At 41.2% G+C, this 23,680-nt stretch overlaps 1 protein-coding gene across 2 annotated transcripts; it reads left to right on the top strand.

Annotated features, from left to right (window-relative positions):
* Positions 1-17,766: 17,766 nt before the first annotated feature.
* On the top strand, positions 17,767-23,665 carry stub1 (STIP1 homology and U-Box containing protein 1). 2 transcript variants are annotated; one of them, XM_080049280.1, is made up of 8 exons: positions 17,767-17,897; positions 18,458-18,919; positions 19,089-19,287; positions 19,495-19,660; positions 19,781-19,856; positions 19,980-20,036; positions 20,669-20,785; positions 21,785-23,665. In XM_080049280.1, exons 2-8 carry the CDS (start codon positions 18,806-18,808, stop codon positions 21,908-21,910), a joined length of 855 nt encoding a protein of 284 aa, XP_079905406.1. In that variant the 5' UTR covers positions 17,767-17,897; positions 18,458-18,805; the 3' UTR covers positions 21,911-23,665. The 2 variants fall into 2 exon arrangements, with proteins under 2 accessions (XP_079905406.1, XP_079905407.1); XM_080049281.1 differs by having other exon boundaries at positions 17,775-17,897; positions 18,672-18,919.
* Positions 23,666-23,680: the final 15 nt, after the last annotated feature.

Genomic DNA, 23,680 nt, shown 5'->3' with positions numbered 1-23,680 from the left:
CTCAATATTGACTAATGATTTGTCTCACATGGTTTAAAAAAAATAAAAAATAAAAAAGGTTTAATTAGCTAATAAAAATTCTTGAAATGACGTACTGCAGCCTTCTTTGTCTCCACTTACACCCATCATGTCTAACTCATCATTAGAATTTGTGCAAAAAGATAATTGTTTTAGAGTTTGGGCCCAGAACAATTTAACTAAGATTAATCATCTGTATCACGGTGGGTGACACACTCATGTCATTTCAACAATTGAAAGAGACCTACCAAATTCCTGCCACTCACTTTTTTAGATATCTCCAAATGCGAAACTATATACAGCTGACAACTGTGACTCACTGGATAAACCAAAGCTCTCTAAGCTGGAATCATTAACACTCATGTACACCCATGTGTTGAACTGAGATTTAAGGTGAACAAAGAGAAACTTAAACTTTACTGAAGATAAACTTAAGAACAGCCTTTAGTGTCAAACACATTTATGTGACAGTCAAAGATCAAAGTGAGGAAACAATAAGCAGAACGCTATTAGTGAGGCTGCCTTTTTTTATATAGTGGAGTTGGTTTTCAAAAAAATCCATAACTTTTCTTCCATACCCAATTGTTTTTTGTTTTGTTTTTACATCCAAAATCCTTTGAACTTGCTCATAATAAAGCTGTGTGTGGATTGGATCAGTGGCCTACTTTAAATGTGCCTTTTCAAAGGCTTCTGAAATGTTAAAGAATATATTATCTACATGAGACTGAATAAAGGTTTAATTAAGTGAAACAGGCGAAAGAGGAGCAAAAAAAAAGAAGCTCTGGTCACAGTTCCGTAATGCTAACCTGATTTCCAGACACACCATATATGATGATGATAATAATGATGATGAAGGTTTTGCCTCCTCTGGCTGTCATGCCCTCTGCCCTTTACCCCGCTGGGCTTCTCTTTCATGTTGTGGTATTTATAACCAATTCAAATATTCTTTTGTGCCAACACTGCCATCCATCTCCCCGAGCCAGTGACTTTCTGTGTACGTGTGCGTGAGTATGTCTGCGCGCTGAAAGTCTAGGCCCCTGTGATGGAGTTATGACAAGCCATCAAACCAACACAAAGGCACATGTGCAGAAATCCAGCTGCTTTATTGTCTGCAGCAGGACTGGGCTTTGTTTTCTGCGGGGGCAGTTCAAAGCAGCAGCAGAGTTTAAAGAGCATATCGATAGGGGGGAGCTCAAATACAAATGAATACATTAGTGCCTAAACTTAGTTATGGACTTCACAGATATGTAATAGCATCCACGTGTGTGCACAGTGTCTTCAGACACGGACACTCACAGCTACACACTTTGTCAGACACATCAGAGAGCATGAATTCATACAACTGCCTATTAAAACAATAGGGAACCCGTGCTTTTTGACCCTGCTATGACCTAAACTAAAGTGATATTAAGCCAGGATCATATTCAATGCTTTCATGTGGCTGTATAATGCACTGGTATGCACACAAGGGTTGTATAGTTCAAACATATTGAGATTAAACTTATTTGATGTGGTTATCCACTGCTTTATAACAACATGAAATGTTAGTCTCAGTCTTTTTTCGTTACCAAAAAAATCATGGTCTATGATACTGAGAAAAAAAAGTTAAATCACAACGTGGTTGACTTGGTACCAGAGCAAACAAATGTGAATTGAAGGAATACTTATATTCACCATTATAATATATTATATATATAGATGACAAGACTGATACAACTCTCATGTCTGTAAGAAAAAAATGCCAGAAGCCGCTTGGCTCAATTAACACATTATATCTTGTTGTTTCTGTGCTAAATAAGAGTTTATGTGCTGGACTACTTCATAGCTGTAGACAGTAACCAGGTAACCAGCTGATACTCCAGGACTGTGTTAGGCAAATAGTGGCCCTTCAAACAACAAAATCTTCGCACAGTGACAAAAGCCAAAGTTTTCCATTTTTGTGGTTAACATCAAACAACTTTAATATGATTTTCCTGCATCTGCTGTAGAGGACAATGTTAAGTTTAAGTTTAAGTTTATTTAAAGGGACATTGCATATTAATAGACATTTACATGTAAATATACAGGATTGTAGCAAGTGCTAATTTGCATCCTTTGTCCCTTGATTGGTCGACACCAATCACATGAAACAAACATATGCGTGTACTCATAAATAAAAACAGACAAGGCTTATGTAAATATGTCTAATAATTAATGTTGCCCCCCACATGTAAAGAGACATACAAACCGCGGCTACTATGGCTGTTTTATTGGAGCGTGGTGCTGAAACGCTGAACCATTTATCTAAATCAAGGTTATTCTTAAATGAATCAAAAGAAACATATTGAAAACATATAGGCATTTGTCCTCTAAAACAATGGTCCCTTATTAAGCAATGGCTGACGAAAGGAGTGGCCGATGATTGAACATAATTGCTGACCCCTGAGCCCTTGGAAGGTCCAGCACCTCTAATATTCCTTAAAGTTTCATTGATACATTGATCAATATATCATTAATACGTCAACAACAAAAAATCAAATCTCTCCTTTTGTCCAACAAACAGTCAACTATTATGTGGCGTTTCTAGAATCCTTCATGCACTTTAAATTATAGTCTGTAAACAGGTCCCACATTGGTCAATCTGAGTGTGTGAACCGTAAGACCTGGATGTTTCCGTCCCGCATCCACCAGAACAATGGCATCTTTGAGTCTAATGAAACACTAGCTGGTTGTCCTTCTGTACTTTAACCACTCAACCAGATTCCCGTGAAGTCTCCGGCCCCTCTGTGTCCACTGTATTCTCACCTGCCCGCCAATGAGAGCGTCTTCAAACAGTGCTGCTGTACGCATACAAGAGTTTTTACGTGCACTTGCGAGCGCTGTGTCTATTGACTTTGGTCTACTGTATTCCTCTTTGTGTGTGTGTGTGTGTGTGGGGATGTAGCGACGGTGTGGTGTCGATGGAATTTATGGGACCTTGACATTGTGTGTAACCTTTTTCTCTTGTTTTCTTGCTGTCTCGGGCAACAAAGAGTCTTTTTTTCAGAACAGGCTGTATCTTCCATAAATGCTTACATTGTCTATATACAGTACTATACAAAGTAATGTTGTGAGTAATTTCTTAGTCATAAAATAAAATACAGAACCATGATTTTGAGGCTTGTGCTGTGCTTAAAAACCTAAATCCCAACATATTTGGAAGTTCTTGAAACATGCTTTAAAATACTTAATTAGTACGAATGCACTATTTTTTGGATGACATTTCCTACCATGAATTTCAGCTTGTAAGGCCACTCTGAAAGTGTTGCCTCTGTAACAAAAGTCCAACCTTGGCTGACATCTAGAAACCTAATCCATGATCAAAGCCTCACACAGCATTGGTCATAAAAGAGTGGAACACAACCTGTATATAAGACTTCTGCTGTACCGTCCACAGAGGAAAACTGATTGGGGGTTCACGGGTTGTATATTATTGAGAAGTGGGATTTAGCTATCTACTGTATGATCTCTATGGAACAGCGGAGGAGAACATGCTTTGAGTTGAGAAGTTGAGAAGTTGAGACATCCCCGTTCCCAGACTTTATTCCCAGCAGCTTCCCATGGCACCTCAGTGCTAATCTAGTGGATCTGACATCGGCGCTGTTTGTTTTCCTGCACAGAGTCATCTATCTCTGGTAATGAGATCTAAGACCTTGTTGGGGATGCTCTGATAATCAGCCTTACGCTCAGGGTGGCAGATAGTACGCCCCTCCCACCAGGATTGTGCTGTGTCTTGTGTTTTCTAGCCTGGTTAGTGTGAGGTTAGTCATGTGAAAGAATGTTTAAAGTGGTTACGAGGAACTTTCAGGTTTTGTTGATTCTAGCGTCCCCTTTGGACAAAAGTGGTAGTGTTTTTTTTTACGACATCAGCGCCCAAGTGCGCTATATTTGTTAAGTAAGCGAGTGAAAGAGAGACCGCATGATGCACCGCGGTGAGGTTATGTATTTATATGTGACTATGTAAGAATACTAATGGTAATATGGGAAACACAGGCTGTTGACAGGTCTGCCTGTTGTAAATTGTTTTGTCTAAGTTCCCGGGAAATCGTGCCCGTTTAAAGGCATTAATAATCACTATATTAAAATAGCATTCTTGACACTGAGGGTCTCGTTTACTTTTACAGGTCATTAATGATCATCAGAGTAAAACTGAGACAGTTTCATAAACATTTAAAAGTTCCTCGTAGGATGTTTAATTGACTGTGGAATTGATAACGTTTTCTAAATAAAATAAAAAAATAAAAAACAGGGCAAAAGAAAAAAGTGCATTCTTGGATGTCTCTCTGAAAACCTAGGTTTGAATTTGCATGTGGCATTTTTTTCATATGATCAATACAAATACAGCCATACAAGTCAATTTAGGGATGTATATGGTTTGTGTCGTTATTCGAAAGAAGCGCCTCCGCCGGTGTTTTTCATTGTGATGAGTCAGAGGGAGCGGTGAGGTTGGCGTTTTCCCACCTCTGTCCATGCAGGTGACGGGCCTCCTGCTCTGCAGTCAGAGTGGAATGGCGGGTTAGAGACTGTGAGAAGAACCGTTGCTGTAGGAGCTTGGAAGAAGAAAAAAAAAACTCTTGATGTTTACCCTCCGAGCCCCCATGAGAGCAGCATGTGAAAACTGACACCTGCTCTCTCATTGCACTTTCTCAGGATCCCGATTGTGTATGTGTTTGTTTGTAGGACAGTAAATTTGTCTCTGTGCCTCTCATCTCGTTTCGTGTGACTGTGAATGTGCATGTGTGTTAGTGTAGAGACCAGTGGGAAAGTGACTACAAGAGGACCCTATACCAGATAAACAGAGCGAGAGAGGGGTTGACAGCAAACGCAGCAGGAAACATGCAGAGACCCCCTGATAATGCGCACTAATGCTTCTCTAAACATGTAATAGATCACTTAGCTCCACTGTCACAATGCTTTCATATGGCCCATAGTGGGCTTTCATCTTTCTCCGTCGGGATCTTGCATAACTCTTGCATGAAGATATATGGACCCCGGCGTTGTTCCACCCATTTGAGTTATCTCATGCTTTTGTCAGAATGACAGAAAATCACCAGGGATTTGTTTGTGGCAGCTGGGCTCGAGTCTCAGTTTACACATTTTCTGCAGTAAAAGCACATTTGGAACAACTCTCCTCTCTCCTCTTTCTGCCTCTCTCTCCTCTCTCAACTCACATGCACCCACGGCCTTGTGTCAGTTTGTTGTACTTGTTTTAATCACTTTCATCACAGTCGTTTGTGTGTCTTTATATATATTAAAATGTAATTCAGATGGGATAAACCCTTTGAGTTGTAACAACTTGTTTTCGATTGGTCCAATTTGGATTGTCCAAATGTATGAAAAATTCATTTTTTAAATGCTTTGAAGACCGATTCAATCTCCTTCATTATTGGCTCTACACATTGTCAATCTGCCTTTTCTTCCTGTTTGCATTCAGAAGCTCCAAATATAACCTAATTATAGTGTCTGGGGTTGGAGGTCACAGCTGGGGTGCCCTGGGGACTTTTCATTAGCGAAATGGAGGGAAGACTGCAGGTGTCTAAAATGGACCTTTCTATCTATTGTGCCCATGTTCAGGAAGTTCTCTATAACTTTGAACTAAGCCTCTGGGCCTTTTTCTCTCTATTTTTCAATCGGTTTTCCTGTAATAAATTTCATTTCAAACCTTATTTTTGTGCATTATGTATTTAACATCCAACAAAACAGAGTTACGAATTCTGACTTAACAATATGAAAATATTTTTTGTAAATTATTCACTTGTTCTGCAGGTATAATTCTGAAGTAATTGTACCTTAATATACCACTGTATGCTTCTCAATATCTCTTCACTGCTATGTTTTGCAGAAAAATGTTCTACTGTTTATTACATTTGAGAGTTAGAATTTTTTGTTACTTTGTATGTACATATATCTTTTTATACTGCATACAACATATGACCATCTTATAAATAGCACTTCAGTGCTATAGAATAAACTACCTAACAATTAATAAAATAAATTAAATTATATACACTTAAACTCAGAACAACAATTAAATGAAAATGACACATACATAGGACCTATTAGTAGGCACACATAAAATCCGTACTTTGATCATTTATTATTTAGCTGATAATTATTATTTTTTTTTTACCTTTCCTTAAATTACATTTTAAATGTAGGACTTTTATTTGCACATTCATTTGGTATTTTACCACTGTTCTGAAATGTTCCTAAAAGGAGGGAAACAATGGTCCGACTCAGACCTGAAATTATTCAGCAGTGCAGCCTGAAGTGCTGATTAAGCTCCTCGCTGCAGTGTCTCTGCCAGCTGACTCCTACAGATAGATCTGCAGACAAGCACTTTTCTTTTTGGCTTTTGGTTGCTCTCCTTTGTTCCCCCTCAAATTGAGTCATCAGAACTCTTCTAAATTGTTGCTGTTTTGGTAAAAAAAAAGAGAGGAAAAAAAAGAGAAGCTGATAATCCTCACAGCAGTTATTGTTTCCATCATGGATCCATTCCTTTATCTCAGTGTAAGCAGATGATAGTGTCATTGAACCGAGGCTAACTTTACACAGGGACAGCGTCAACACTGCAGCCACCCTTGATGTCCTTCACATTGATTCACACATTCCTCAGTGATCAAAAGCACACAAGGGAATAGTTTAGCTGAAGGGTAAACAGGCCACATTCTTTTTAAGTGGTTTTTCACACAATGTTTCCAGTGCTTTTTTTTTTTTTACATTGAAATGTTTTATTTTTTGTCAGACAGTGCTTCATCAAGAGCAGCAGGATGGAATGGAAAAAAAAGAGGGACAAATGAAAACACATCCCGCTCACCGCAGAATGCACAGGAAGTTTCCTGTGGTACGTGAGGTTTGAGGGTAAATTTAGACTATAAAGCAGCTGCAGTCGGCTTTTTGATTGTAGCCAGATTGAAACAAACACGTGTCGTGCTCCTTTCTAGAAGCTGCACTCCCTCATTAGGGCCTTAGTAGTGTGTGGGTGAGCCTGTCATGGTTTTCCTGACGAGTCACGTTTTGTGAATAGGTTGGTATGTGTTGTTTTTGGAGGGAAAGCCACTTCAGTCGTTACCCTTTTGAAGACGCCATCTCCAACCTCTTTCACCTCACATTTATGACTCTCATTAGCTGCCATTAACCGAGCGTCTCCCAATCCCGGCTATTGGAAATCCAGATGAGCGTATTGTTATCAGCAGCCCAGTGGTGCTGTGGTGACGCCTCAGGCCGGGTGACTTTTAAGACCAGTGTTGTTGGAGCCAAGCTGGGGGTCAGAAAGGGGTTGTTGGATGTCTGTCTTAACTTGCGGCTCTCCCACCCCCCACACTACTTCTAATTGGCTGAATCAATTTCGGAGGGAAACTTGACTAGAAGGCCAGGATCCCTCCAAAATTCACAATAGGTATAGTGCTTTACATATGTCCACAGGAAAGACAGATGTTGCTGCCCTCGACCACATCCACATTTGAATACCCTATCTGGATACAATGGGGGGGGGGGGGGGGGGGAACAAAGGGGATGTATTTTGGCGGTCAAGGAAGATGCATAATTTTTGGCGGTCAAGGATGATGCATCATTTTTGGCGGTCATGACGTGCTGCGATAGACTTATCTGACTTTTGACTCTGTGGAGTTTACAGGCCTTAACTTTAAAAGCCATTCAACTTTTTTCAACTTTATTTTTTTAGAGCAACGCCCAGGTATCTATGATTATCCTGTCTCTCTCCAAACCAGGAAGCGTTGAAACAAACAAGCAAACAAAAGACAACAAAAAAACAACAATCCAGTAGTCATTTTTGAGATGCCATATCATTGACATTAACAGCTGCAGTTACCTTCCTTCACATACAGATACGTAGAATAAAAGATATTAAAGACGTGCAAAAAGTACCAAGAGTTCCTATAGCCCCGTGCCTTGGCCATTACACTTTTAATATGATGTTAGAGCATCAGTGTCAACATCTGTGTCAGCTGTTAAACATGCAAAATAAAAGTAATCCTGATCCATGAGAAAGGTTATATTGCAACATCAGCCCTAGCATATGAGATTAATAGTTGGTCGATTGGTTAAGATGACTTCTTAACTTTATCATCTAAGAGAAACAAGGTTCTTATTGTCTGAGATATTGAACTTTTTTGCGTGTGAAAATGTTCAACCTTCAAAAATAAAATATATTAGTTAGAAGAGAATGTCGATATGGATTAATAAAATGTCAACTTCAGCTAGCTGCCAGTCACTTTAGCCAGTACCAGACTTTATGCTAAACTAAGATAACCAACTGTATGGTCATTGGCCCAAGTTTCACATAAAATACAATAATATAATAAATAGGAGTGAAAATGTCCTTCTTGATCTAAGTCTAGGCACAACAGCCAATAAGTGTCGGCTTACTCAACCAAATGTTGAACTGTTCTTTTATCTGCATGCACAGAATATGTAACAAACTCACTATTGCCCAAAAAAGCAACAATTGACGAAAAAGTATTGTGTCAATAATAACAATTATCACCTACAAACAATCTGTTGCTTACTAAAAAAAAACTTTTTAAATAGACACACATCAGAAACTCACACTTTTAAAATGCTACAAACTAAAATAAACTAGAAGAATGCATGGTCAGTTGCAGTCTTCTTTTGCTGCTTGAGTGAACCCAATCTTCTCCTCCTCCTCCTCCTCCTCCTCCTCCTCCTCCTCCTTCTCTGCATCCTGCCCTGTGAAATGAGCTTGGCCAGACTAGGTCATCCTTGGCTGTGCTGAATATAATTAGCCTGCCTACACACACACACACACACACACACACACACACACACACACACACACACACACACACACACACACACACACACACACACACACACACACACACACAGACTTTAAACTTTAAACCCCCCGTCCCCTATACAATGTCCTACTCAGACAATAGACACATGCCAATACCCTGACCTCCCCCTGGCTATCTCCCCATGCACAAAAACCTCCCTGTTCATCGTCCTGCTCGCTCAGCAGAATAATGAGAGTGATAAGATTACATTTTCATGTCTCATATTTCACCTCGAATCATAGGAAATAATAATGAGCTCAACAGGTGTTGAATCTCAGCTGTTCCTTACGGAGGTTTGAAATCTGTCCGATGGTCGATGGAGATACACTCACCATCGCCCCCGATGTCTTAAGTTTCAAGTCATAAAGTTAATAACGTGTTGAAGTTTCAAAGCCGAAAGCTGTGAAGTTGGTAACCAAAGATGGATAAGCTTTACCTTCATAAACCATTGGAAATAATTGATCCTGGGCCAATGTTGTGTGTAATAAAATAATATAGCGTGATCATAAATTTGGATGAAATTTCAAATACCAAAGGATAAAAAGTAGATCAAATGTGAGGGTAGAAAATGAAAGGATTAAGGCTTTAAACGACCCATGATTGACTGAGTGATCGCTTCTTAGCAGTAATCCAAGAACGTTCACACTTCAGCCTCCAGATTTCAATTAAAATCTCTGAATAGGGAACATAATTGCGCACACCAAATCTGAATCCGGAGTCTCTTTTATCTTCCACCATCTTTCACCGGCTCCATTCAGACTGCCATTGGTGACCTGCAGCTCGTCCCTGAGCCCCCTTTGATACCATCGAATACGAGGTGGAGCTGCCCTCACCTTTGCCCCCTCGGCACCTGCACTCCAGTGTCCTCCGGCTCATCAATGAACCTGCCTTTTAAAAACGTATACATCTGTTGCAAATGAGGTAGCCATTGTTGGGGTGGGGTTTGGTGTGGTTGGGGTGGAAACCCTTGAGGGGACCCGCCAAAATTTGGTGGTTCCCTTTATTCATCATTGAGCTAACCCCAACCCCCAACTTCTCTTGACATATACACACACAAGCACACTCACACACACACACACACACACACACACACACACACACACACACACACACACACACACACACACACACACACACACACACACACACACACACACACACACACACACACACACACACACACACACACACACACACACACACACACACACACACACACACACACACACACACACACACACACACACACACACACACACACTTACTTCTTACTTCAGGGGTATCACATCACCTACCCTCAGGGGTATACTGCCGTTCAAGGCTGGATGTTCTCATGATAACAGGTGTATTTGAATGTACACAACAGGTGTGATGAATGCCGGAAGAGTTGCGGTTTTTCTCGGTTTTGACATGGTTTTGATCTTTAATGTTTGTGGTGTAATCATTTACATTTTAAACAAGACTTGGTCGTTTTTTTAAGTGGCCATTTGCTCCTGTTTTTTCCAGTTTTGAGGTTTCTGCAAAGCATTCCAGAGGCGATAAATATTTATCTCACAGCTCTGTGTGGTTATTTATTGTGGCTTTATTTTCTTCATCTGAACCACGACTGTAGAACATGGGAAGCTGACACACCGGGGGAAAAAGAGGAGAAACAAAATGGAGTGTGTCCTCTAACAAAGTTACTCTTCTGTAGAGGTTGTTTCTCTTTGCGGCGAACTGTGTCGTCCTGCAGGGGAGTGCAGACAAGCGATAAACAAAGCAGAGCCAAAATAGGGAAAAGGAAACTTGCTGAATAACTAGAGCATGGAGGCTAGTCCTGAATTGCTTTAAACATTCAAGCATGCAGACAAATGCATGAGCGCATGCATGAGCACATACTTTTCCTCTCTATATACACGCACGCACGCACGCATGCACGCACACACGCACGCACACACACACACACACACACACACACACACACACACACACACACACACAGACGTGAAAAGATGCATTCATACACAGTCCCGACTTAAGGATTTTGGGCCTATCTGCACATGCAGGCTAATCAGGGCCTCTTCACAGACAGAAAGCAAAGGGTCACTCAGGGTGAGATGTTTGTGATGGAAATTTGGACGGCAGGCGTAGGAAAACAAAGCTAGGGACAGGACACCCCAGAGACGACATACTTTACACATGAGATAACACGCATTGAGGAGTAACAAGAAAAAAACCTTAAAGTAGGATCACAAAGCCTTTCTCATTCATATTATTGATAAATCCACTTTCACGAAATGATCAGAGAATAGTTGGACGTAGTAAAGATTTTGTCTGTAGATTTAATTGTGAGAGCATTTTATAAAGTTAAAAGCTTAAAAAAGTTGGAAAAGTGGATTCTGCACTGACAAATACACAAAATGTAGAAATAAACTCATCGTCCTTTGGGACATGGGTTGCACTGCAGAAAATTTTACTTTCTCATCTGGCTTTTCCCAAAAAAAAATCAGTTTCCTTTCTCCCCAAGTTGCCTCAAACAATGGATGTTATCCTATTTTCAGCTTTTTTCCTGCACGGCATCAACCAAGGGCAAGCAAACTATTCCACTGATTGCATATGATTGCTATATGTCCTGGGCTCCAGGGGTGAAGAAGATTTGACGTCGGCCCAGGACGTGAAGCTTTTACTGGGCATATATAGTCAGAGATTGCGGGGGCATCCATTGGAACCTCCACACCTCACTGAGAAATCACACAAAGATGGGATTTAATGGCCCTTCGATTGAGCGGTTCTGAAAAGCCAACCTCTGACCCCCCCCAGCCTTGACCCCTGCCAACCCCTCCCATCCTCCAGGGTCCAGTGCTTGTCATTGGTCATTTGTCAAACTCCTCGCACTGATCTGATTACCGTCCAATTTGGGATCTGCCGACTACACACTTCCAGGATCAAGACAAGCTGCTTTTAAGCAACTTAACATGACAACAAATAGCTGGATTGTTGTGGGAAGGGTGAAAGGGACTAGATGGACAAAGCCTTTAGACGGCAACCTTGGTATCTTGGCTGTACACAGCCTTCATCTTATGTATCACAGATAAAAATAGGAATTTGTACTGAAGCTGTTCAAGAAAACACATGCACTATATATCATGCTGTGGATACGTGTAAAATACAGCAACACTGGAGATTGGCTCAAACATCTGATTCAGTGTTTTCTTGTAACCAGATAGACAGATAGATAGACAGACAGACCAACAGGCAGACACACACACACACACACACACACACACACACACACACACACACACACACACACCCATCTGACTCTATGTTCCCTCAAAGGTCAGCATATTTGATGTGGTCTATTATTGGTGAACAATATCAATCCTGATTTCAATACCGAAAAATTAAATAACAATACACATTAACAACGCTAAATATTATATAGATATGACAATGTGTGCAATGTCTAAATCGATGTATGGCCTCATGGTCTTAAAATAGCTTTGTGTGTGTGTCACCATTCATGTCTGACTGCTCTGAAAATCCTTTGTAAAGGACTGTCATACAACACAAGCCTCCTCCTGATCCGCCCTGAGGTACTGTGCACGATTACACACACACACACACACACACACACACACACACACACGCACACACACACACGCACGCACACACACACACGCACACACACACACACACACACACACACACACACACACACACACGCGCACACACACACACACACACACACACACACACACACACACACACACACACACACACACACACACACACACACACACACACACACACACAATTAGCTCTTTGCTCATTATGTCTGCTTAAGCTCTTTTGGATTGTGTGCGGAGAGGGGTGGGGGTGGGGTTTAGGGCTGGGTGGGGTTTGGTGACCCTGGAGAGAATGACCTTAGGGGACATTCGGGGAGTTATGTGTGTGTGTGGGGGACAAGGGGGGGGGGGGGGGGACAGGGGGATGGGACATGGACATGCAGGGAGGGAAAGTAACTTCTTGGTGCCCCTGCTGGTTGTGTCCTGTGAAGATCCCCATTGATTATCTAAAGTTAAAAACACACTGATTAGTCACCACTACTAGAACAATTGCTATTGAATTGATAATGTGATGAGATACAAACTAAAACAAAGCTCATTATAATCTGAAAAAAACTCAATCTTGTCTCCTGCAGCCTGCAGGTAATAACAATCAGTAAACAAATATTGTCCCCATCTGGAGGCAGCCGTCAGTTATATTACTGTAATGGTTAACTTAAACTTTTCTTTTCTGCACCATGCAATGGTGAAAGGAGGTGGAGGATTGGATTTCCCTCCACATCCCTGAATGAATGAATTGACCAGGCTCAAGAGTTTTGATTTCCCTCCAAAAACTCCATTGTAAAAACTTCTCCCCCCAACACTTATACGAGCTACTCAGCAGCCTCCTCCACCCCCTAGCCGTCACACATCAATCCGTGTTGTGTGTGTGTTTTGGGTAGTGGGGGGTGTGTGTGCTGTTAACCCCCTAGGGTGTAAAGGAGTTTTTTGGACTAACACTGCATGGCCTCAAAAACAAACTCTTTGATTTCAGTTTACTCAAGCTTTTTACTCTGTCTCAAATGACAGACGGTGAGAAAATACTCTGAAGTTTTTGTGTCGTTTGCATTCAGTCTGGAAAAACAAAATAGCATTTCACTGTATAAAGTTGCTATATGACTTTGTGCAATTTTAGTTGTTGCCCATCACAATACCTCCTCAACTCCTGGGATCCTTCACATAGGAGTATTCTGTTTATCTGCTTGAGATTCAACTCTCTTTAACAGGCCACATTTAGTTGTCTCCCTGCTTTTGTGTGTGTGTGTGTGTGCAAGGTCTGAATAAAGGACATGGATCTTTCCATTTAGGCATTAAAATGAGTTATCCCCGCCTCCTCCTCCCTTTGTCAGGAAGCTTAATCAGGGCTGCAGAGGTGTGTGCCTGCCCTCCGACCCTTGGATATCTCCGGCCTTTTCTCTTAACTTGCCTTCAGGTTAGCATCAGGACATTCCTTATTTAACTCTTAACCACAAGAAGTCGACTTTAGCGGCCAGTGGTTCCGCAAATAAAGGCCAATTTACATAGTCAGTTCAGTTGTTCACTACGATTAGCTAAAACTTAAAAACACCAGCGAAGCGAGCTAGATGAAAAAATCAGAAAGAAGAGTTCTGCGGAATATTCAAGATGGAACCTGCAAACAGTGTTGAGTGTGTAGCAGCTGCATCTGGCACTCACAACTACTGCAGGCCACTAATAACATTTGTTCACTATGAGTTTAAACAGTCAGCTGTCCCCTACTAGTATATTTCAGGGCCTTTACCAAATGAGAGCACTTCTTTTTAAAAAGGATATCTGCATCATATTTTTTTACAGTTGATTATCAGTTAAACATGCTCAGGTCTCTTTTTTTAAATGTAATACCGTAACTTTGGGCACATGTCAAATGAATTAAAAGTGAATTACATAAAAGTATAAACTACATCCACTTGAGTTGGACATTGATGCTCTTTTCCTCCACCACTTTTAAGAACAGATCTGTACATTTCCAGTTCAGACAAGTGCAAGAGAGGATGAGCCTATTCACTTTGTTAAAATGTGGCAAACTGGTTTCTTGCAAGACATTAAAACTAGTATTTTTTATAGTGCTTTGTGTTTGAAAATGTTCAAGCAATCTGTCTGTAACATTCTGGTGTTGAATCAGAAACTGGTTAAAAGATATGTCTCTGTACATGTCAGCCATTTTTCTTTTTACAGCTTTTACCAAAGATGAGAGTGGTCCAAGGTTTATGCAGCATGCAGATCCAAAAGAGTCGACCTTGTATGAACACAGAGAGCAGCTTTATATATAATGGACAAAGTTTCGGTTGGTGTCCTGGCACAAGAGCATATTATAATGGGGAGCGAGTGAATGTAAAGGGGCAACACTGTGACTGTCAGCTGGGCATGTATGTGTGTGTGTGTGTGTGTGTGTGTGTGTGTGTGTGTGTGTGTGTCTGAATAAGGAATTAGCCGTTTACTTTTGTGTCATGATGTGATGGTTAATTACACACTGTGTGGGCAGGCGTATGTGTACAAACATTTACTAATCAACTTTTACCTAAATATTTTTTTACTGAGAGCTTGACAATATACTGCAAGCACATGTCTGACCTCCACTAATAAACATGCACCAACATCCTTCCTTTTATCCTCCATTACAAAAGAAGCGGTTTAATCAGCGGATAAGTAAATTCAAACAATAACTTCCTGCATTTCCATCTCCCTTCAGTTAGACAGTGGAGCTATTCTTTTACTTTTGTGTACATGTTGAATTCAGACCCACTTGAACAAACCGCGATGAGTCTATGAGTTTTTTCCCTTCTCAAAATGAGCAAACCAAGCAGACAAAGGGCCACCATTGTGGGTAAATACGGCTTTTGTTTTGCCCATTTGAACCTGAGGTTCGCCTTAACGCTAGCGAGAGCGTGTTCGCCCTTTTTCTCTTTTCAGTGGCTTTGGCCCAGATTAGCGTAGACCACTGCCAAATGGGAAAAGGACTACACGGGCAGAGAGAAAGACCAGAATCAATCAGGAAGTGGCAGCTTTTCAGCTGTGCCAGAGGAGCCGGGCAACTTCCTGGTCTCGTTGCCAAGGTGACTGGAAGCTCAGCCAACTGGTGCAGTGGGCAGCAGTTTGGCTTGATGGGGGGGATGGTGGAGGATGGCGGAGGATGGCGGTTGGGATATTGTGCTGGAGGAGAGGGCAGAGAGAGCTGTTGAGCCCATTTGAATGTAAACACTGAGTACTTCAGCATTCATATAAAGAGCTTCTATTCTGTTTATAATCTTTAGGAATTCAATTACTCCCATCATCTGCTATGTCGGTTTGTTCATAAACATTTTTTTGTAAATGAACGATATATCACCTTTTTGTGAGAAAAATCTAATTTAGGGTCTACAGAAACGTATCTGAAAAAATATAGTAAATACTGTATAATAATAATAATAGTCACATAAACTCTGAGCAAGAGCGGCAGAGTAATGTAGGCTAATGAAGATTCTGATATCTTTATCTTTACTCATCAATCATGAAAATATATGTCGGCATTATTATGGTGGATTTGAGTCAGTCAAACCAATATGTCTCAATAATGTCTAATTGCACAATGGGACATTTTGAGCACAGAAAAAGACAGCTTAAATTTAGAGATACACTGTGTGACCAAGTGTCCAATACAAATGCATGTATTGCTCATAGTTTCTCTTCACTACCAAACTGTCGTATATGGGCTAAAAATATCCAATTACGCACAGAATAATAACACAGATACAATGCCATGCCAACTACACCCAGTTACCAGTTTATAAAGTTCATCTAGCCAAACCAATGCAATCTAATACTACAGGCTCAAAATAAATCCTACCTCCATGCAGACGATCATGTTAAGTTTTTTTTCAAAGTGTTGAGAAAAGTTTATTCAATCTTATGTTTATTTTGTAAACTGTAGAGGTGTTTCTCATATTGAGTCCACCCCATTTAAAGGCAATGGCCTATACTAATCAGGAGGCCAATATTTGCTAAAGACAAAAAGTTAAGTACGACAGAGGAAAACAGAGTGTAGGCTACGCCATTTAACCCTAACCCTAACCCATTTGAAAACGTGCTTGGTGAAAACTTACCCTAACCCTGATTACAGTTTCACATCACTGAATTGAAACTTTCCACATTAGTGTGTTGGTCCTCATCAGTCCATGTCCGTGATCAAATACCACACATACAGAGGTGGGACTGGGGGCTGGTCGGGTGGTTGGGTGTTCTGGGGGACCAGGGGGAACAGGCTGGTGGGTAAACACAGCTGGGGACACATAGTGCTGGTGGGTCCGCGCCTCAACGGCCCCCTTCACACATTTATCAGTGTGTTCGCTCAGGGGATGTGCTCTAATCTTCATATGCTGATCTCTGCGGCGAGCCTTCACACAGAGGCCCAACAGGCTGGGATGAAAGTGACCCCCTGTCCACACAGTCAGAGCCCTGCTAATTCCTCCATGGCTAAACTTGAATGTTCTTATTATTATAAAGGCCCATAAAGGTCATCTATGGATCTGTCTGTGTGTGGTTTGAGCTCGCTGTGGGTGGGATGGCGCTGATAATATATACTAAATTCTTGATCATAATCTGGCCTTTCAGATTTAATAGGCCAACAAAAGTTATCTGTATGTGTATGTGTTGAGATCATTATCTTTACTTATCAGGATTCACAATTTCAGTATAGCCTAAATGAAAGTAGTTGAAATTAATGTTAATAAAGCCTAGGGGCTGAGCTATAGTGTGGTCTGGCTGTGCGAGACTATAGGGCTAATCTTAAAATTGTCAGGGATCTGTTTGATCAGTCAGAAGTTTTTTGCCCCTTGTGCTTCAAATAGTTTCTGCACTCCTTAAAAAAAATGACCACGTCTCTATCCATCTAACCTTCTCAACAAACGTTTTTTTGTGAACATTTGCAAGTGTGTGATGTTGCCAAAACTTTGATTACTGAGCGCCATCTGCTGGCGATCACTTTCTGTTGATGCACTCAAAGCGGCTACAACCCCTGCTGCAGAGATGGTAGTATCTTAGATGCTCTCAAATGAGTGTGATCATTGCTAAAATATTAGGTCTACCTGTGTATATCCTAGTGATTGAGCAGGTGAAAACAGTGTTTTAGCTTTACAACTTTTTTTAATAAAGGAATCGACATTAAACCAGATTTTTTGTTCAAAGCAAATATTTATTTATTTTTTCTCATAAATTGACACCAACATATTGTTCGTGCCCGTCAAGTATATTTGTAATTTCTGTAGGTGGTTAACGGCGATTCGCCTTTTAGACTCCTAGTAAAAACGTCCTTTCGGCCTCCGTCGACGTCGCGTAAGCTCTGGACGTCAGCATAACAACAACCTGTCATGACAGCTCGTATGTGGAAAAAAAATAACATTAACATTTGATATTAAACCATATAAAATCGGTTTCAACTGGATATACAATTCCTTCTCTGAAGGTAAGTACTGGATACTGCGCAATAGCGATCAGAAACCAACTCACGTTCGTAGAAGTAGAACAAAATAGAAGGCTATAGGCTATGTACCATACCAGCTAACGTAGCATTAGCTAATTTCTTATTTTCTGAGGTTACCTAGCTAGCGGAGCCGAGGTAAATGTTGAGATTTATGCCAGGACGACTTTTTTCAGTACCATAATAGCTAAAGTCCACTCTTCCTAAATATATGCTCATTAAATAGGTGATTTGGGGACTGCAGTTTAAAAAACCGAGGTGGCAGAAATGTCTTCTTTCTAGCGACCACATAGCTTAGTATGCTAACTAGCCTATCCACCGATCACTTGCTTCTTCTGTAACTAAAATATACGACGTTGTCATTCTATCTCTATTGCTGCTGCTGCAAGTAAAACAACTAAATGTGAATTCGACGTCGATGGTCATATTTGACTTGTTTTACTTGTTTATAACCTGTAACAATCACTGTGCACCAGTGGTGTTGTGTTACAGTTTAAAAGGCTTGCCCTAACGACCGTGAGTGTATCATGTTTTTCTAATGACAGGCTTGCTCGCTGTGTCACCGCTGATGTCCGTCACATGAATAGTTAATTCGCCGGGCGGTCTGGCCACCTCGATGGATGTTTGATCGGCGTGCACACTCAGCGTATTAAACGGATGCATTTTGGGTGGCATCAAGGAATCCACCTAATATTCTCCCCCGAGACGCGCATTGCAGGTGCATTGCAGTGGATGTTGACTTGAACTTTACACGGGCAGTGTCTCCAATCTGGTTTTCGTGAGATCAAAGAAGGACGGGGGCATTCTTGGAACTGTCGGGTTAGCCAGCCGGAGAGACGGGGAACAGGATAGGGAAGCAGGGCGAGGCGGGCCCCGCGGAGCCGGTGGAGAAGATGGCCGGCAGCCCGGAGAAGAGTTCCACCGCTCAGGAGCTAAAGGAGCAGGGGAACCGACTGTTCCTCTGTCGCAAGTACCAGGAGGCTGCTACGTGCTATAGTAAAGCAATTGTGAGTGACTATTGTTGTATAATTAGTAATGCTAATAGTGGGATGGTGTCCTCACATCAAAACATAGCAAAATGGAATGGATTAATTTTTTTCTCTGAATGCATTTGTGTCAATAGGTCCACAGTGTAACTGTGTGTGCGTGTGTTGTCTGGTGTGCCTTGTCTCCCAGAACCGTAATCCATCAGTGGCAGTGTACTACACCAACAGGGCTCTGTGCCACGTGAAGCTGCAGCAGCATGACAAGGCTCTGGCAGATTGTAAGCACGCGCTGGAGCTGGACAGCCAGTCGGTCAAGGCACACTTCTTCCTGGGCCAGTGTCACCTGGAGCTAGAGAACTACGACGAGGCCATCGGCAACCTGCAGAAAGGTCAGAGAAAAAACTCCCAGGACATGGTGAAACGTTTTGCGGTAGTAATAGAAGCTCATATGTTGCACAATGTATCTCATATATTTCCTCATTTATGTCCGAGTCCAAGCATTTTTTTTTTATTCTTTTTTTAAACTCTTATGCTCCCATTCCTTCTGTCAATTCCTTCTATGTTGATGATGTCTTTATGTTTTGTTCTTTCTCCAGCTTATAACCTGGCTAAAGAACAGAGGCTGAACTTTGGAGATGACATCCCCAGCGCCTTACGCATTGCCAAGAAGAAACGTTGGAATAGTATCGAGGACAAGCGCATCAACCAGGAGAACGAGTTACACGCCTATCTGACCAAACTCATTCTGGCCGAGAAGGAAAGGTGAGGCTGTGCCTACTTGTGTGGAAATGAACTCTTGAAGAGGTTTACAAATCATTGGAATGTGTGTCTTATACTATTTTGTTATGCGTGGTATTTTACAATAACATTGTATCTATGCAGAGAACTAGAACATTACAAAGAAAAACAGGATGAGAATCAAATCGGAGGCGACGGTGTCAAGATGATATCCAAACATGTAGGTTTAACATGTGTCTTGGTCTTACTTCCTTGCCTTGTTTTTAACAAATAAATGGTAATTATATATTCCAACTGAGTATTCATGAATACGTGGTAACATGGAAGTGTCTCCCACACCCAGGACAAGTATCTAATGGACATGGATGAGCTGTTCTCCCAAGTGGATGAGAAAAGAAAAGTGAGTACAAAAATGAACTTCTTATTATTATTATTAAGAAATTGCGCATATATTAGTTTGTGATAGTATTCATACAATCAATCATTCCCCATAAAAGCGTGTTCCTATTTATAGGTTGAGTGGAGTTTATCCCATCATGGGTAAACAACCGGAATAGGTCACAGTCATCCATTACCAGGCTAGTCAACAGACAGGCACACTCACTGATCACATTCACCCACGCAGATGCATCTTTGCACACCTTCCTCACACAACCTTTTTTTGATTGTTGACATAGCAACAAGAGAAGTAGATTTGGGTACACTTTCGAAATCAGTGCAGTTTTGTGAGCGTGTTGACGTGCTGTCTGCATTTTTCTTGTGTTGTATATTCAACATACCTGCTGCCGTATACGCTCCTGATTGCACACATGAAGAAAATGCTCCTATACCATAGACACGCAGTTATGTTTTACTTCCATTTCAAGCTGTTTCTATGGTAACCATCTCATTTGTTCCCCAGGGCTTGCACAGATTAATTAACCTCACTATAGATAGTTATCGAATGAACTGAGGTAGTTGTCAGTTGAAATATCAATGTATTTCTTCGTGATACATAAGTGTGGTCCTTGCTGTGTTTTGTTGTCTGTTCAGAAGCGGGAGATCCCAGATTACCTGTGTGGGAAGATCAGCTTTGAGCTGATGAGGGAGCCCTGCATCACACCAAGTGGAATCACATACGATCGCAAGGACATCGAAGAACACCTACAGGTAAAATCCTCCTCAGTTGCATGCAGAAGGTCTCAAGGTTTGCATCTTTTGACAAGGGGTAACCCCCGAATAGTCAACCATTCAACTATTTGTTTAAAGGATCCCGATTTGACTGCCAAACTCACAGTCAGATAGCTGCAAAATGTGGTTATGAAACAAGGATCATTCTATTCCAGCTATATTGGATGACTGAATGTCTGACTCTACATAGAATTGCTTAATTTCTGCAAATAAATAATTATACAACAACTGTGGAAGTATAAATATCAGCTCAATACAGTTATGAACATTTTAAAATAATGAACTCATGAGCTTTTAATCAATCCCTTTCAAGCGGCCTTCACATGGGAAGAACTGTAGGGCACAGCGGAGCTAAGTTATATGTCATCAAACATTGTGAGCCAGTCACTGTTGCTAGGCAGCAGCAATGCCGAAAGTAGAAAAAAAAGAAGAGGAGGAGTTTGCTTTACATGTATTTAAGTTTGTTGTTTGTTTTTGTAAGTCCGATCTGACTACTTATATTCGCCAAGCATTACTTTTCCTTACAAGATCGTGGTATGTTTTTGTGCAAAAAGCAAATTTTACAGTGGTCGTGTGTGGAAAGAGGCCTTCAGTGTGCGTGAATAAATGAGAATGGTAGTCTCGCAAAGTAGAATACGGATCAATGAGCAGAAAAAAAAACATGCTTCGATGATCAGTCGACTATTAGGCAAGACTTGACCAATACGATTCGACTATGTAAATTCTCAGTGGGGAACATCCCTACTTATGACCACTAGTTATGTAATTAACCTGCCTTCAGCTCATAAACCCTGGTTACAGAAGCTATGATACCTGTAAATTATGTTTTTAAAGATATTTTTTTGGGTGTTTTAACATTTATTTGACAGTTGAAGTTCATAGAGTGGAATGCAGTTGTAGTAGTGCTGATAAGAATAATATCTTAAATAAAACAAACATGAAAAACACGCGCATTTAACCTGCTGTCTGTCTGTACAGCGAGTGGGTCACTTCGACCCGGTGACCAGGAGTCCCCTGACCCAGGACCAGCTGATCCCTAACCTGGCCATGAAGGAGGTGATCGATGCCTTTGTCCAGGAGAACGGCTGGGTGGAGGACTACTAAAGGGACCCCATCCACCATTGCCCCCAAGCTCCCATCTCTTCGTCATACACTTACACAAGACTATAGAGAACTTACTACCCCCCCCTTTCCCTGGATATGGACTTCACACAAGCGGAAAGGAAAAGCCAGGCTACGGACTACCAACTGGGAGCCATGTTTCTCGGTCGGCCTCTTCCTCCCCGCATTTTATCTTTGCTGTAAAACTTTCCGCTCCAAACTTCTGAGGCTCGGTGTTCAAGGCCTGCTGCTCCCTTTAAAAGCCCCTCCTTCATTCTGCGCTCTCCCCTTACTTCCTGTCATGCTGTTTGAAGTCCTTCAAGCCCGACGTCTTTCTTTACTCAAAATAAGGGGCCCCCTGCTCTCAGGTCTCTATTGCTCCCTTCCCACTCTGTCTCTGTCTTTCCCTTTCTCTGAGTGCCACAATCCTTGGAAAGCATCAGCATTGCACTCCAGTGTTTCACGGACACCATCGATAAAAGAGAAAAGCAAAAAGAATACACATGGTGGTTGTAATCATTAAGACATTGGCCTTCTATTTGGCGTTTACTCCAGTATTTCTTCAACATTTTTCATTCATCATCTAGGAGCTTTTTTGCTGAAGCGGTCCCTAAAATGCCAAAAACACAGTTTTAGACGGAGGTGACCAGTTTGTATGCAAGTTTTCAACAATGATAATTTCAAAACAATCATAGTAGAGAACTAAGTCCCTTCTCCACCTCCAGGTGGTGCTCCACACATAGATTTTGTTTTTGAGTAGATGTTAGGTTTTGTTTTATTTGCATATCAGACATAGCCCATTGCAGACAATTGAAATGAGTTGAATGTATGCATAATGTACTCTTTAGGTTTAGGTTGGACCTACAGTAATTCACAATGTTTTTTTATCAGGACAGTTTAAAGGTTTACGTGAAAAGCGGCCTTGATCCGGCTCCAGAAACATGAATGGAAACGACTGCTGCGTACAACAACAAAAAAATAAGTTTTCACATTGCTGGATATTAAATGTAATTGTTGAAATGGTTTAAATTTGATAGATGACAGCAGCTTTTCAGGGTTGATGTTGGAAACCTGCGTTGAAGAATTGTCTGTGTCGTCTGTGTGGATCATAGAAACAAAAAAAATGTGCTTGGACGTCGTGTTTGGCCTGTGCTGTTTGCCTGCAATGACAGCAGACGCTCACATCAAGCATGAAGTAAATTTATTCTCATCTGCAAAGGCAGGAAGATGGTTGTGGTTTTTCCTAGCCTATTCGCTGTTCATTGAATGCACCTTCTCCTCACAGTGTCACAGTCTATAAGAAAAATGGCTGCAACAACAGCTTCCACAAACCAATCATTAGTGCGAGACTAACTCAAGAGTTTAAGTTGTGTCTTCTTATGTGGATTTGAGATTCATGATAATCACTGTACCGTAAGAAATGCTGGAAGATTTTTGACCATCTGATCTCATCCATACCTCAGTCCAAGTTGTGGGTTGCTGTTTCACTGGAATTCTCAGTGAAACCCACATTCAATTCAGCACTATTTAGTAGTTTACAGGTTTTTCAGCCGAATGTGCGTCTGTGGTCCGCGTCGGGGTGCAGGCAGTGTAAATAGTTTGCTTGTGTAGCTCAGATTTTATTTCTTGACAAAATTAGGGTTCTTTTTTTTTCTTGAGAAATCCTATAGCTTGAGAAACTGTATTAAATGTAGATATGTTAATAACATAAATGCCTGGTTCAGTTTTCATTTGTCCCCCATTAAACCGTGAACTTTGCGTTTGTTTGTTGCT

The sequence above is a fragment of the Ammodytes marinus genome, assembly GCF_949987685.1.
Source record: "Ammodytes marinus genome assembly, chromosome: 20".
NCBI lineage: Eukaryota > Metazoa > Chordata > Actinopteri > Uranoscopiformes > Ammodytidae > Ammodytes > Ammodytes marinus.
The sequence above is the reverse complement of the archived record's forward strand: the minus strand, read 5'-3'. Positions and strand labels throughout refer to the sequence as shown.

Excerpts from the sequence above, each read along its gene's own strand:
- stub1 (XM_080049280.1), top strand. The coding sequence starts at position 18,806 with ATGGCCGGCAGCCCGGAGAAGAGTTCCACCGCTCAGGAGCTAAAGGAG. Across the intron at positions 19,857-19,979 it reads TCAAGATGATATCCAAACAT|GACAAGTATCTAATGGACAT; the intron begins GTAGGTTTAACA and ends TCCCACACCCAG. Across the intron at positions 20,786-21,784 it reads ACATCGAAGAACACCTACAG|CGAGTGGGTCACTTCGACCC; the intron begins GTAAAATCCTCC and ends CTGTCTGTACAG.